This window comes from Emydura macquarii, unplaced genomic scaffold (assembly GCF_026122565.2).
Source record: "Emydura macquarii macquarii isolate MOO-44397 ecotype Brisbane River unplaced genomic scaffold, CSIRO-AGI_Emac_v2 contig_587, whole genome shotgun sequence".
Lineage (NCBI taxonomy): Eukaryota > Metazoa > Chordata > Testudines > Chelidae > Emydura > Emydura macquarii.
In genome coordinates this window covers 3,097,332-3,113,989 of record NW_027130724.1, presented here as the reverse complement: position 1 = coordinate 3,113,989, position 16,658 = coordinate 3,097,332, and the positions used below count along the sequence as shown (strand labels likewise).

At 39.9% G+C, this 16,658-nt stretch overlaps 1 protein-coding gene across 4 annotated transcripts in view; it reads left to right on the top strand.

Moving 5' to 3' along the window:
* Window positions 1–16,658, top strand: part of DEAF1 (DEAF1 transcription factor) — a 38,085-nt gene that overhangs the window by 2,580 nt on the left and 18,847 nt on the right. For 3 of the 4 annotated variants that reach the window (XM_067540526.1, XM_067540524.1, XM_067540527.1), the window contains exons 2-9: window positions 1,204–1,301; window positions 1,716–1,845; window positions 3,593–3,739; window positions 4,485–4,624; window positions 5,413–5,478; window positions 6,237–6,363; window positions 8,508–8,636; window positions 11,565–11,693. In XM_067540526.1, the coding sequence (XP_067396627.1) occupies window positions 1,204–1,301; window positions 1,716–1,845; window positions 3,593–3,739; window positions 4,485–4,624; window positions 5,413–5,478; window positions 6,237–6,363; window positions 8,508–8,636; window positions 11,565–11,693 (966 nt within the window). The remainder of the gene's footprint in view (window positions 1–1,203; window positions 1,302–1,715; window positions 1,846–3,592; window positions 3,740–4,484; window positions 4,625–5,412; window positions 5,479–6,236; window positions 6,364–8,507; window positions 8,637–11,564; window positions 11,694–16,658) is intronic. The other variant, XM_067540525.1, reaches the window with a different exon arrangement.

Below are 16,658 nucleotides of genomic sequence, written 5' to 3'. Positions count from 1 at the left end.
ATTTCTATCTAAATTTAAATTATACTTCCAAGGTTACCTGTAACTAACTGTCAATCTTGATGGTTACATGTCTGCTTGGATGTTTGTTTTTCATGCCTTTCCATTCTCGGAATACAGAAATCCTTTTTTTGGGTATGCCGTGAAATATGGCAGCGAGGTTCAACCTATGTATTCTATATGCTCTGAATAGCCTTTAAGAGCTGTTACTTTACAAATGTTGTATATAGTGTAGGTGTAGCCGTGTTGGTCCCAGGATATTAGAGAGAGAGAGGACCTGAAGAAGAGCTCTGTGAGACCAACAGAAGTTGGTCCAATAAAAGCTATTACCACACCTGCCTTTGTCTCTACTTTAGAAGTGTGTCTGGCTCAGAGATCCTGTAGCATCTTGCTTTGTGAAGCCCTACACATATGCCATACTACATCCATTTTGGATTCCTTTCATTACTTGAGGGAACCATCATGCCTACTCAAGAAGCTTAGTTTTCATAAAGGTTTGTCTATGCCTTATAATTTATGCATAAACAGAAGTTGATATAAATCGTGAGCTTCTATTACCTTATACCAAATTTTCTTTAAAAACAAGTTATATAGGCAGCAGCAGGAGAGAGAGAGTTTGGAAAACTTTCCATAACCAAATATAATTTTATGCAAAATATAATTGTAAAAATTGGTTACATTCTAGCTGGTGTGCTAGCTGGCTCTAGCATGGTATTACTGAAGTGATAGTAATTAATATAAAGACTCAGGCAGGCATTAATTCTCAGGTTTTCTCTTTCTTTTATTCTGGGTTTTGTAAGTTGCCTGTAACTCAGCTTCCATCCTCTTTTACAGTTCTTAAGCATACTGAAGCATATTCATTTTTCCTTCTAGTTAATCAAATGCTGTTAAATACTAGCTCAGCCTCAAGAGTGTTCAAATGATAGGCCCACACTAGTTTTGAAGATAAATAGCAATAATCAGAATGACATTAATTTCTAGTTTAGATTCTTTGAAAAGATTTCCAGAGGTGACATCAAAAGTGAAGTTGGAAACGTCCTCTGTGGATGACCTACTTCTTGGAGCGTGGAAGGGGGGAAACCTGGGGAAAAATTGGAAATAATATAGGAGGGAAAAAGAACACAGTTGTATTTTTTCCCCATTTAGCTTTAATCAGGTTCTCTGGGAACAGCAGGATATTAAGTTCAGTTCTGTTTTATGTTGTAGAAGTGACCACAGTGACAGTAGCCAATGTGGGTTCCTCTGCTGACAATGTCTTCACCACATCCGTGGCAAATGCTGCATCTATATCTGGACATGTGCTGGTAAGTTAAAGCTTTATTTTATTTTTTACTCCTTTGGAATGTTGAGGGCCTTTGATAAGCCCTGTATAATATCTCAGGATAAGTAAAACTCTGATGTTCAAGCTGTGATAAGATTAAAGGGGGACTCTTCATTGCAACATACAGGAAATAGCCACATAACCAGCAATAAAGTTAAGTGTTACACAGCTAGCTCACTCTGAATAAGTCCTCCCATGTGGCGCTGGTGAACTGAAGTGCATAGACTTGGATTCATTGTTCTGAGGCCAGAATTTGGTTGACTTGAAAGCACACACAGTCATCTAGCTACTTCCATACTGATTAGAGTTGTAGGGGTCCAGATGGAAGAATCTGAGAGGCATAAAAATAACTGATGTTTTAATGATATTAATTAAAACTCTTTTATTTCTTTTGTAGTCTGGGAGAACAGCCCTTCAAATTGGGGACAGCTTGAATACTGAAAAAGCCACCCTGATAGTGGTTCACACAGATGGCAGCATTGTAGAAACCACAGGGCTGAAGGGGCCCTCTGCACCTCTCACACCAGGTATAATATAAACCTGCTCTGTGTTCTAAGTGTCACTCAGACAGTTTAGCCCTATATCTCCCATTCTTGTAACTGCAATTAGAAACATCACGTGTAGCTTTTTGAAACCATGTTATAAGGATTGACTGTTACCTCTTGAAATTCTGTTGGTAAATCTGAGAGCCAAGTACTTTTTGGGAATAGAGGAGGAGTATTTTCTCTCCATTTCTTCTATAAGAAATCTATTTCAGTCAATCCTTGAGTTCACTTTTGCAAACACACTCAGGAAAATCTTGCCTTTCCCTTATTATTCTCATGTTCACTTGTGTATGCATTTCACCCAGAAAGACAGATCTTTCATTTTCATTTCATTGATATTGGAAAAGGATTGCAACATTGATAAATTCTGTCTCCTAGTTCTGGACTCATTTATATTTTAAACCTTGCAAATAGTCATGATTCCACCCAGACCTTCTGTTGACATTTGAATGTCAAGATAGAACTATTTCTTTGTTTCTATAGATTATTTCTGTTATAATTCAAGAGTATGCATTGGCAGCTGCAGTGCAGTCTCCTTTCTGTGCACAAGGTGGCACAATGTCTCTTTAACATTGAAAGTCAAATTTCCTAGAAACAGGATATGAAAAAAACACCTAATACATCCTCCACCAGTGCAGTTTTAAATGTTTCAGGTAATGGGAATTATAGCCTTTTCCCGGGAGACTATTTCACTGTCCATTTGAACTCACAGTTAGGATACATTTCCTAATACACACATACAAATGGGAAATGACTGCCTAGGAAGGAGTACGGCAGAAAGGGATCTGGGGGTTACAGTGGCTTATAAGGTAAATATGAGTCAACTGTGTAATGCTGTTGCAAAAAAATGGTGAACATCATTCTAAGATGTATCAGCAGGAGTGTTGTAAGCAAGACATGTGAAGAAATTCTTTCATTTCTACTCCACACTGATAAGGTCTCAGCTGGAGAATTGAGTCCGATTCTGGGCGCCACATTTCAAAAAAGATGTGGACAAATTGGAGAAAGTCCAGAGGAGAGCAACAAAAATGCTTAAAGGTCTAGAAAACATGATCTATGAATAAAAAAAGATTGGAAAAATTGGATTTGTTTAGTCTGGAGAAGAGAAGACTGAGGGGCGACACGATAATAGTTTTCATGCACACAAAAGATTGTTATAAGCAGGAGGGTGAAAAATTGTTCTCGTTAACCTCTGAGAATAGGACAAGAAGCAATGGCTTAAACTGAAGCAAGAAAAGTTTAGGTTGGACATTAGGAGAATCTTCTTAACTGTCAGGGTGATTAAGCTCTGGAATAAATTGCCTAGAGGGGTTATGAAATCTGTCATTAAAGGGTTTTAAGAACAGGTTAGACAAACACATGTCAGAAATGATCTAGTTATTAGAGTCTTGGCTTGAGTGCAGGAGACTGGATTAGATGACCTATTGAGGTCCCTTCCAGTCCTACATTTCTATGATTCTGTGATTTAGCCTCCTTTATTTTGTCAGTTTTATAACATTATACCGAGCTAGGGCTCCTTGAAGTATCTTAAACAATCTCATTGGCCTTACACGTGCTGTTAACATACCCAAAATTAAATTATATGTGGTTTAGTAAGTTTCTCTGATCATTGTGGACAGGCAGAAGCTCTGAGTTAATTGCATTACAGTCCTTGTATCACAGAGATTAAAAATCCAAAGCTGTGTTCAGTGAGCATTTTGTTTTTCATCTTTCTTTTCTTAACCCAAAGGTCCTCAGTCTCCTCAAACTCCTTTAACACCTGGTCAAGAAAAAAATGGCACAAAGTATAATTGGGACCCATCAGTGTATGACAGTGAACTCCCTGTGCGATGCCGGAATATCAGTGGAATCCTGTATAAAAACAGGCTTGGCTCAGGTAAAAGGGCTCTTTCTTCCTTCCATGAGAGAGAGAGGGTGACTCTTATATCTTCATTTGGTGTGCACTTGTTTTAATTGTGCTGCTTTTAAAAACCTGTTATGAAGGGAAGGGAGAATTTCCAGACCAGTCTTCTCCCTTTGGATATTGCTCTCCTTACTTCTTGCCACCCCACTCTGTTCCTTCGGAGAGTAGGACACCTGACTCATATTCTTTGGTTGTGTCAGCAGTTCTCCTATTCTTTTTTGCGTCTGCTGAACCTTGACAGAGCTATAAGCAGCACAGAGGCACTGGAGCTGTTTGCCTGCAGATTCAGGCACCTGTGGCTGCCATTTTGTTCACTTATAGAAGCTTTTCTTCACAACCATAAAGGCTAGAAACTTAAACATAAAATTAAAGGAGAGCACTACTTCTAGAGAAGTTGATGGCATTTGCCTGGGAAAGCTTTGTACATGCCACAGATGAGTGCATTCTTCCAGCACTGATTTAGGGGCTAATGAGACTAGGACGTGGAGCAGCCTGCGCATACACAAATGAATAGAAGGGGATAAGCATTGGTTAGTACACCCAAAGTTTTAAATTAGTACAATTATTCTAATAGGGTGGGAACTACTAGACTAGCGTGCCAGATATTTACATGCTATGGATTTACTGCTTCATCGGCCTGATGGTTTCAGTACTTCAGAAAAGTGAAAAAGTTATTCTTAACCTTAACCACCAGATGCCTTCTTTTGCCTTGTTTCAGGAGGCCGGGGCCGATGTATTAAGCAAGGGGAGAACTGGTACAGCCCCACTGAGTTTGAAGCCATGGCAGGAAGAGCCAGCAGTAAAGATTGGAAAAGAAGCATTCGCTATGCTGGGAGGCCATTGCAGTGCCTTATTCATGTAAGATAAAACCTGTGCTTGTCTCTGCTCCAGGGGAAAGGAAGGTAGTGTCTGAGCTTGGGCTCTCCAGCCTCCTGACCAAATGCTTGTGCTCTGTCAAAGGGATGAAGAGGGCGGGGCAGAACACAGTGAACTAATCAGAGCAGTGTTAAAGAGAAATGGTGTTATAACGGGACAGTTCATTAACAGTGATTTGATTTTGCTGAGAACCAAGGAGTAGAACCCCAGGCCAGGTTCCCAGATTAAGTCAGTCCAAATGTTTCTTAAACTCATAAAGGGTTATAGCTTTATTCCAGTGAGAAGCTATCATGGGATATGTTCCAGCACTGAACTCCATGTGGTAGAAATGGGGAAATGACAGCCTAAAGGGCTCCCACCTGCATTACCTCCTTTTAATTGTATACTCTGAGCTCTTTTACTGTTGTTAAGCTGGGAACAAGTTGTTCAGTTGCTTGCCCTTATTAGGTTACTCGATGTATTTTACATCCCATATTGTTATAAGGGAGGCCCATAAAGAATGTGACATTCCTCTTAAACAGACAATTGAGCAGAGATCTTTTATACTATTCTAAACACATTCACCTGCCCTTTGTCTTTGCTTTTGGACTTCTTCTGCCCTTGGCAGTTTCCCCACCATTCACTTTGTTCCTGAAGAGCTTTTTACTGCTCTCCAGGTCTTCAGGGACTAGACAGATTCTCAGCAGAGACTCGAATCTTTTGCTAGAGTATGTTCATGCTCAATGTAGTTTGATGACTTTTATGCTATACTGGTAACTTCCCAATTTCAGGATGGGATTTTAAATCCTCATGCTGCCTCGTGCACTTGTGCTGCCTGCTGTGATGACATGACCTTGGTGAGTTACAGCCACTAAGTTGAAAACTTTCAGTGTTGGCTTCATGCTGTAGTGACAGGCAGGCTGCCACATGGCCATTGGAGTTCAGGGCATGAGCAACCTGGGATAGGAAGGGGTTGGGAGTATTGTGGATGCAGCGTGCTTTGTTCATGATTGGAAGTAAGGAAAGAAGAACCTCTTGCCAGTGCTTTCAAATGAACTCCTCCTGTTTGATGTTCAGAGCTGCTCCTTAGATAATGATGGTAAGGAACTGACTCCGGGCTTTTAAGCTGGAGCGGGCATTTTGTGTGAAATGAGTGAGTAACATATTAAGTTGGTCTTGTAGTGGGGGTGGGAAGGTACAGATTTTGTTGAGACAAGTAGGTAGCTGGTTTTGGGAGATGCTGTTTGCTGAGACTGGTGATATCTTAGCCTTCAATTTTGACCATCTTTAGTACTGACTGTGGAATGACACCAGCTGTATTGAAAGGGTTGAGATCAATAATACCTTAAAGATTGTGTATCTCAACTGTTCTCTTTGCCCTGAAGAGAAGAGGCAAAACCCTCTGATGGAGTCTTAATTGGCTTTTTGGCAAAATGCAACAGCAGGAGAGCCCAGTGGTTGGTTAGCTCTGTATTTCTCAGGAATGGCTGCTACATATAAAACAGTATGCTCCCAGCTGTGCCTGGAGAGTTAGAGCAAATATGATTGAGTCCAAAAAGGACAGTCTTAATAAGAGAGAGCTCCTATTATAACGGCTCACTTCTCTTTCTCTCAGAGTGGCCCGATACGATTGTTTGTGCCTTATAAAAGGCGAAAAAAAGAAAATGAACTGCCTACAACTCCAGTGAAAAAGGATTCTCCCAAAAACATCACCTTGCTTCCTGCTACAGCTGCTACCACTTGTAAGTTCCCTTCTGGAATAGATCTGCCAGTTCTTTATCAGAGGAGCATTGTCATGATAGATAAATTATATTTTGTCTTTTTTATTAGATTTTCATATTAATGACATTCTAGAGAATTCAAACTGAAGGACTTTAGTAAATGTGATAGTTTGTTTGTTTACCTTTGGCATGTCATTTTGACTGGATAGTAAAACTAGACTGGTCTGATTAGTCAGTTTCACTTCTTAGTTCTCATGCATGAGTACAGTGTTGCAATAGTTGGGTTGCAAACTCAGTAGAAAAATGTTTGACTCTGAGACCCCTTACCTGTTTCTAGAAAAATGTTTTTTTAAGAGTCTTGAAAACCTTTTATATTCACCAAAACTTGAATTGTATTTTTTTTTCCTGCTGCACTGGAAATCTGGATTCACTATCCTAATCTCTTGGGCCATCGGGCCATCAAAAGCCGTAGAGCCCTGACCTTGTTCCATAGGGGTTTAGAGGTAGATTTTTTCAAAACTAGGTGCTTAATTATTGTTGATTGATTTTCAGTGGGAGTTAAGCAATAATACTTTGAAAATTTACCCCTTTGTGCTCTTCAGGAGACCCAGGTTCCATTCCTTATGCTGGTCTTTTTCTCTCCAAGAGCATGCATTCGTCCTCACACTGTTTCTTGAGACATATTAGAAGTCAATCTAAGCTACTGGAATGGTCTTTGTGACCTGGAAGTTTTTAGTGAGAGCTTCTGTAAGGGCCATCTTCACCTTCAAAAAGGTTTCTCTGAATATATTAGACTAAACTCCTATCTAGTTACCATGTAATCTCTCTGTATTTTTTCTTACTGTTTTGGATTACCAAGATGCCTTTGTGAAAATAAAGGTTCATTGCTATAAACAGTCTGCTTCCGCTTCCTGATACCTTTTAATGATGTTGCAGTTCTGTATATGTGACTTCACTGTCTCTGCCTGGTAGTGAAGTCTCGTTGTCTGGATTGCGACATGACTGAATGTGTTGGGCCGGAAAGGATGTAAGCCTGAAAGAAAGCTTTTGTTAGCCAAGAAAAATATTTAACTGTCAACAGTACAAAGAAAAAAATATAGAAATATATGGGAGTTAAGTGGAAGTTTGGTTGAAATGGAAAGCAATCTGATTTTAAGGGAAGAGGTCCAGAATTTGAGTTAACTCTGTCTCTTGCAAAATCATGCGGACTTCAGTCTCATGATCAAAGCCTTGTTCTCCAGGGGATTCAGAAATTGGTTTTTGGTGATTAGTTTTCTTTTAAAAACACAATTTAACACGCATTCTCTGGCTCTCTAACATGCTCAGATAAGCTTCTGAAATAAAGATGACGCTATTGAACATTGCTAATGGCAGCCATCATCTTGTAACAGGTCCTTGCGAGAATGAGTATCTGCAGCCATTTTTCAACCTTGTGTGTGTATGTTTTTGTGAAAAGATCTGAACATAAAGTAGGCACAGAAATGAAAGATGGCAGGTGTGGTTCCTTTCCTTAGGCTGATTAGGGGAGTTTAAAAAGGTAGTTTTGTTTTAAGATCTTTCTAAACTCCCTCGCCCACTGTCATGGGAATTTCGGTATGGAAGGATTTTGTGGCTTTTGCATTACACATTGTTCATTGTCTAAGAATAAATAGCGTCAGTCACCTTTTAAGGGAAATAAGGTAATATTAATTCAAAGAACCAAACCATAGTGGAAGTATATTTAGGCCAGAGTAGTTTCTTTCTCAGACCAGGTGCTCTCTCTAAAATTTCCATGAATTAGAGATTTGCCTTGTTGGATTTCCTGGCCCTGTTGCTTTATTTTCAGTAGGCTTCTGTGTTGTGGCTCATACAGTGATTTGAAATGATTGTAATGCAATAGGAATAAAACTGCAAGACTGATCTGGGCCTCATATTTCAGAGATTAAAATAAGCCTTGACTCTGGGAAGCTGATGTGTGCGCAATGAATTCAGAAGCCAGGATGAGATTTTTGTTTCCATTTGCCATTCTGTGGGATGGAGGTGTAATCCAAATATTGGTAACACAGGTCAATTACTGATCTGTGAATTCTGTGACTTAGGATGATTCAGAACAGGGAGATCAACAGCTAAGCAACCAAGGCTTCAGAGTTGAGCACTAATTATGAAAGTGCTTCTGCTATTTCCAGTCACCGTGACTCCTTCAGGACAGATCACTACCTCTGGTGCTCTGACCTTTGACCGTGCATCAACCGTGGAGGCTACAGCTATCATCTCAGAAAGTCCAACCCAGGGTGATGTATTCACTGGAGCCACAGGTAAGTCCTCAAAACACATTTGCAGTTTGCAGTAATGATACATGTGTGGGATTCTGAACTCCCATTACCAAAGGGAGAAGGGCTTTGAAAGCAGCTATAAGGCTTTTCTTCAAAGGCTTAACCAAAGAGTGTAGATCATTCCTTCCCTTTTCCTCAAAAGGACACCATCAGCTTGAAATCTGGTCAGTTTCATAAAATGAGTTAAAAATACTTTGTTACTGCACCTGCCTCTATCTCCTCCCTGGTAATTTTTGTTTTTTACAGACCCATCTTCCAGGTTTTTTTCCTCTTCCCCTGTTGCTCTGAAAAAGCAACCCACAAAAAGGGAAAACTGTCTGTGCAGTGAAACTGACTGGATGAAAAATGCTGTTAAATCTCCAAAATAAACTGAAAAAATAGAGAGAAATATTTTCCCCCTACTCTTTTAATAATAATTCAGGTATTACTTGAAGGCCATACAGTGGAAAGTAAAAACGATGTGATGAATTAAGAGCTCATCTGGCAATTCAAGTAATTCTGACAGAAGGAACAAATACCAATACATACCTGAAAATAGCATAGTGTCTTTTTTGCTTTAGAGTTTGGGTGAAATCAAGTCCAAGTTTTTTGCACCCTGTAATTTGTTTTTAAGTCTTCTTTCTATGTGTTTATTGTAAAATCTGAGGGGTTTTTTGCCGCCTTCTGCAGCATGTGGTATGGGTCACTTGCAGTATCATCTGAGTATATCTCACTTAATTATTTCCTTGCCATTGCAGGGGCTTTGGGCACTGGTACAACTTAGTTCCTCCTGTTCTCTGCCTATGGCATGTAATAGTCTAGTTTCCTGTGGGCTGTAATAGTTTTAGTCTCATTTTGGTTATTGGATTTAGCGTGTGGGTGCTGGGCAGTGTTGGTGGTCTGTGATATATAGGAGGTTAGACTAGATGATCTGCTGGTCCCTTGGGCTTTAAACTCTGTGTCTGTAACCTATGCACACTACCAGCCTGCAAATTACATATAAAATGAATACAATCTGAAGGCAAGCTCAGTGGAACTAAAGATTTATTTGTATTAACCTTGCAACGTGTAGAATAGTGTCACTAAAATTTAATAGTATGGGCAAAGCTTCTGACGGGGCCTCAACCCATCCTCTGAATATCTCCTGAAGTCTTGTGTGTGCACTTTTTATGCAAACAATTTTGCAGGGCCAAGTTTTTGTGGATGCAAAACTAGTGTGGGAAGCTTACTTTAAGATACAGTGCTGTAGTGATAGAACATGGTGAGATAATGTTTGGGGGGCAGTGTGGGGATGCACAAGACCTGTGTGCTAATCCTGGCTTTCTCGCTGGTCTGCTCTGTGACCTTGGGCAAGTTGTTTCACTGCTCTGTGCCTCAGTTTCCCCATCTGCAACATAAGGATAATGATACTGACTTTTTGTAGAGTGCTGTGAGGTCTAATGATGAAGAGTGCTATGTGAGAGCTCCTAAGTAAATTATTAAACATATTGAAAATGAAAAATGCAGCTGCATATTGTTGTTGCTGTTTTATAAGAGTTATTTATTTGCAAGTGATTATTAGCCACCAGACTTCAATGTAAGTTACGTACAGTGTATTGTTTTCCAGAAGGAGGTAGACTAATGAACTTTAATTTAGTGCAGTGACTTTCAGATAGTTGGAGAGGAAACACTGAGCACAGAGGGAGTAGAACATAAAATAATGCAATCTGCCAGGAGGGATGTGAGTTTTGAGCTGGATTAGTATTTGGGCTTTGTTAACTTTCTCTTCTCTTGTTTGGTACAGGCTCATGCCTTGTATGCAATATTGAGGTGCACAACATGAAAAGACAAAGGAATGAGGAGAAAAGGATATTCTGAGTCACTCTAGTACAGTGGTTCCCAACCTTTTTGACTCGAGAGCCACAGATATAATTTTTACAACCCTGAAGGACCACTAGTCTCCACCAGCAGCCCCTCCCCCCCACTGCAGCCAGATGGAAGTTGTTCAGCGAGGAGGTTGCCTCCCTCCTTGCTGATCTCCCGTCCCCCTGGCTGTAGTAGGGAATCCACACATGTCCTGTAACGCCATGCGTTCCAGCTGGGTCCCTAGACAGGGGATCCGTTCTGCAGCCAGGGGGACGGGAGATCAGTGCTCCCCTCCTTCCAGCTCCTGCAGGGACCCCAGCACTTATGGATCCAGGAACATTTTGCCATGTTCCCTGTTACACCAAGGTGGAGGGAAGTACTGATCTCCCATCCCCTTGGATGCAGCAAGGCACCTGCATCGTTCTTTTAGCCCCGCAGCAACGCACTCTGCCTGGGTACTTAGGCAGCAGCTCCCTTCTACAGCCAATGGGAGGGGAGCAGTGGGCCACTTTGAAAGCCCCCACGGGCCACTTTTGGCCCTCAGGCCACAGGTTGAGAACCACGGCTCTAGTATAATGCAGACCTATTTAAGGGGTGGTGTGAGAGACTGCTGAACATTGCAGTTCAGACCCATGCTTGCTTACCTGTAGTTATTCTTGGCCTAGGGTCTAGCACACAGAATTAGAAGCCAAGAGATGTGGGTTCTAGTGCCAGCCCTGCTTTAGATATACTGTGGGACTGTGGGCAAACCCTGAACATCTGTGCTGTGCCATTTTTGAGAATCATAAAATTTGTATCATGCATTGTGGAATCTTTGGATGATAGTGACAATATAGAGGTAAGTATGGAAGGCAGGGATGGTAGTCTTTGTAGAAACCTTAAAAAGTGAAAGAGGAGACTCATACAGAGTAACACTGGACCAACTCCTTGCCTGGAAGCAATGTCAAATCAGACCACTGTTTCCAGAAGCATTCATAATGCTTATACAGTAGTTACACAGCTTTTGGAAACCCACGTCAATTTAAATACAAAAAGCAACTTGTAACATCCTTTGGGGATTTATAATACCATTCTTTTTTTCAATAGTACAAGACACTAATGTCCAGCAACCTTGCCGTGTCAGTCATCCAGAACCTCACTATCCAAGTTATCAGGACAATTGTCAGATTTCACCTTTTCCAGAAGCTGCACTGCCAACTTCCCATCCCAAAATAGGTAAGTTTAGTCTCTCTAAGCCACAGTTTACATTGCCTGGGTTTGCCCCATAACCCCCACTTCTTCCTTAGCTAATGATTACTACAGAGAAGTAAATTTCCTCCTATATTCCTTAGCTAGACTAAGGTTAAGGTTGGGAGAGGGCAGAATTTTGTTCTTTGTAGAGGGTTTTCCATTTTTTCTTTGAAACCTTAAGAACCTTTATTTGTTGTTTTGTATCACACAGGGTTACAGTAAAATCCCTCTTCCTAAATCTGATAGAGGTTTCCTTTAGCACTTTTTCACAAAGCTGAATCTTGGTGATGTCAATCAGGAGCTTTGGCTGATTTTACTAATAAAGTCTTGTATTTGAGGTACCCTTTCCCACTCAATTCGCATGCAGCTGACTCTAAAATTCAAATTTAGTGTGATTATAGTCTTTTGCACAGAAAAATCAAATTTATTTTCTACTACTTAGTTTAAAAAAATTAGCACAAATCTTATGATTTGCAATGTTTTCTCTTATCAGTTCCAGTAATCTGTACAGAAGGGTTCTGGTAAAGTAAATAACCAAAATATGGATTCTTTTGCTGTTTGTCAAGAAACGTGGCCAATCTTTGTTTAAACAGAATTACACTGTACGAGCAAAACAACTTTCCACCCATACCAATTAAAAGTACCAGTCTGAAAGAATGGCAAATTTTTTATGTGATTGAAATATGTCCTTCATAAGGTTTGTGTCTCTTGAATTCCTGTTCTCATTGCTGGGACAGATCTTGGTTTGAAAATAATTTAATAGGTAGATCCTTATTGTACTGACAAGGAAGGTGGCATCTTAGAGATGCTGTGTGTTCTACACGTCAGTGGAAGTTTGTCTAATATATTAATTTTCGGTGGCTTAGCATTGATAGGTTTTCCTGAAAAACGCTTGTGCATAGTGGGATTTCAAGAAAGAGCTTGGTCACTAAATGTTGCCAAAATGCTTTATGTTTATAGAGGTTGCACCTATTTAAATTAATTAAGGGGAGATACGCTGCTGCTATTTATTTGTATAGCAGTAACACCTAAAGGCCCCAGCTGAGACCAGTTTTCGGTGGGAGCGGGAGCAGGCTCATAGAGTTTCCATTGTGCCATTTTGCATAAGAAAGAATTGGTAGTGAGTGTATTGATCACTGGAATGCAAATTTCCATTGGAATAAGTGGTTCATATCTTTTGCTGACAGGGAAAGTTGTCTCAGCCCAGAGGTGAATTGAAATTTATTTTTTAAAAATCTGACACCTGTCTCAAACTTCAGCCATTTTTCCTGTAACTGGGAAACATGTTATAGCACTTTGCACTTTACTATTGTGCCTTTCCTCTGAGTATCTTAAAGCATTTTACAAACAAATAAGCCTTACAGTACCCTATGAGCGAGGCAAGTGTTATCACAATTCTGTAGATGTGGAAAACTGTGGTTAAGTAACTTATCTAGTCATACCATAAATTAGTGGCAGAAACCAGGAATTAGAACCCAGAATGCCTGACTCCCACAACTGTGCCTTTCATCCATAGACATGATCCTTCTTCCTGTAGTAGGCTTGGGTGGCGCAATTTAAAACTAAAGTTATAAGCAATTGAAAAATCACCTCCAAGCATGCCCAGTGGGGATCTGAACACTATATAAAATTATTTGGTACAAACTTAATGTTGTATTAATGTAACTTTTGCATTCAGCTATAAAGAGTAGTCTCTAACACTGATCTCCTCCACTTAATCTTATATGTCACTGGTAACAATTACTAGGGAATAGACATTCCAGACAGAAGTGTTGAGTTGTTTTAAGTTCCTGGTGCCCCTTTAAAACGAATCTGGACAACAAGCATGCAGCAGGCAAGTACTATGCTCTGACTGGTTGCTGGATTAGATGCCTAAAGGGCCTTTTGCTTCTTAAATTTCTGTGATTCGATGAAGCTATTCAGCATGGAGCCAAATGGATGTGTATTCATGAGGCAGCTAATGAAATGCCGAGGTTATTGACACTCAGGAGCTGAAGGTGAACAGTTTTTAAGCTCCTTTATTAATTCTCCTATGTTCCAAGAAATGGATATGTAAATACAGAAATGAGCTGGGTAGCTTGTAAGCCAGGAGGAAAAATTAATTTCCTCTTCCCTTTTTAACCCTCATCAGAGCTTTCTATTTTTTAGTGCATTTATCAGATAAACTGAAGTCCAAGTTGCAAAGCAAAGATTTGATAACATAATTACCAGGCAACTCATGTTCTTCAGTATTTGCCTTCTGTTTTGACAGAAATGGGGCTTTGGTACAGCATGATGGCACAGATATTTCAGGGTAGGAAACATGTCTGCAAAGCCTGTATTTACTGGTTTTGGAGTTGTGGCCAATAATACAAGATGTTACAATAATAGTATTCTTAAAGTGACGCTAGACCTCTGCTGATCAGTTTGTAGGCATGTGAGAATTTTTGTTAACTGTGAAAATTATTCAACTAGATGGCTAACTTGTGTGCATTGGAATAACTTTGTAATATATTCTATCTTTCCAGATAGACTTTGGTTCTTTTTAATTCTGAAATAGCGTAAGACATTTTACAGCAACACTTTGCACCATCGGGTGGAGCAGTGTGATAAATTTCTGCTATGTCAAAAATAAAATTTAAATCCTTGCTTCTCATTCAGGGCTTGAGTCTATTGATCTAATATTGGTCTTTTCACAGAGGAGGTGAATGAAGTTTGTAAACATTGGCTGGCATTTACTGAGTCTTGTGCTAACATTGAGCAAGCACAAATACTTCCTATTAGATAGTGTTATCAAATGTCAAACGTTGTTCTTATTGTGTAGAAAATCCAGCATTGGAAAAAATCGTTAGCAAACAATCTCTTATGAAAGGATGGGCATGGCTCCTGTCTGCCTCTAAATACAAATAGTACTATGAGTATAGTGTGCAAACATCTGTTTAATTTATTATCTTAATAAGGGCTTTAGGGCTAACTGTCAGTCAGCTGCTTCATGTTCCTACACATACAATGCTACCCATCAGTTAAGGTCACATGTCCAACATACCATATCATATAGTCTGCTACTTCTGATTTTCAGGAAATGTTAACCTCATCTAAATTCATGATGAGATTTGTCTTGCTTTTGTCGTTTGTATATCAAGTGGTAAATTATGACCTGAAAAATGCTAACTTGTTATTACATTTATTTCAGTCCTTGATTTACTGAATGTTCAGTATTTGATGCAGTGAATCACTTTTCTTGACGACAGCTTCACTGAGCAGACTAACTTCGCTACAGTCAGAACTGCATTTCACACATTGTGTTGTACTGAAGCAATTGAGGACTTCCATTCTACTTCAGTACTGCCCAAGTTCAGGAAAGCACACCAACCCATCCCTATTCAGGACAGCACTTAAGCTTGTGCTTACCTTGAAGTATGTGCTTATAACATAAGCCCATATGTAAAATGGTCAGGTATGCTTTCCTGAATTGGCGCCTAGAAATGGTATTTCACTGTATCTGGGTTTCTTATAGTTAGGTTCCACTGTACTGAATTCTCCTAAGCAAAAGAGGACAAAAAGGTAGTTTTCTCTGGCTTTGCTTTCACCACTGCTGAGGAGATCCCAGCCTCCAGGGCTGTAAGTATCTAATGAAAATATCCCCATGATTCCAAATACCTAGGCTGTTTTTTTCAAAGCTAGGAAAGTGCCAGTTCCCATTAAAGTTACAGGGAATTGTGCCTCCAGATCCCTTAGGAGACTTTGAAGATTTCAACTCTGGTCTCTTGTTTTATTTTCAAGAACCTCCCCTGTAGTAAACTTTCAAACATAACTCTGGAGCCTATAGCCACCATTTTAGTGAAAACAATATTTTGTGCCCTGCAGCAGCATTTACATTGCAAACACTCTCTTCAGAGCTGAGCTAACCTCCTTAACAATGCTGCTGCACTATATGAAGACATGGCCTGAGCAGGAGGTGTGATTGAAGTTGTTACTGAAAGCACCGTTACAATCAGGTGTATTCATCATGCAGGAGGTAGAGGAGAATCTGCCTATGCCAAATGGAGGAAAGACAAACTCGGCAGGGAGAGAAATTTTATTCTGATCCTTCTAAAAGGAAATCATCAGACAGTGGTGGGAATTGAAAACACCATTATTATATCCTTAACGTCATTATTTCCAGCTGGTTTGGACAGTGCTCTGTGACCAATAGTATTTGTCTGTAGGAATGATTCTGTCACTAATGTATAAAATTGCCATTGAATATTTTTAAAAAGTGACTTTTTGTGCCTAGTATACTCATAGGTATCTGCTTTGGCAATGGCAAGCTATACTGGGGTTTGCTAGCCTTATGAAGCTGAAGGCTCTGCTTGATTTGCTCTGTGAATCCCTGTCACAAATTGTTTCATCTTCATAGCCAAATATAACAGCAAAAGACTTTCTAAATATACTGCCTGGGAAAAACTCTTGAAATACATACCAGATTGTGTCACCACACGTTTATAGCTAACAGATCTGATTAAAAAGAGGGTTTCTCAAATTGAGTAAGATTTCACTGTGAGCGGAATATGTTGAGAGGTCAAGTTAAGAGGAGCATCCACTGTGACACCCTGAAATGTTAGATCCCAGCCTTCTGGGGTCAGGTGGCAAGTGCTGTTCTTTACAATTCAGCACAGTTTTGAAAACAGGTTCTTATTATTTTATATCCCAAAGAGTGTAAAATAATAGTTAAATAACACAATTTGTGAAGCTGTACAATATAGCACTAGGGGCGCTTACTCAATCCCTTCTAGGCCAGTTAAAGGCTCCAGTGATGTTCCCTAGTGAAGGTGACTTCACCAGCACAGTACATTCAGGGGTGTGTCCAATTGAAGAGGAAGCCAAAGATCTGTGACCGGGCTGAACATTATTGGATATAAAGAGGTGCAAATGAGAGATTTGTGAGTGCACTCTGCCGTGTCACAGATGTTGTGGATTGCAAGGTATCTT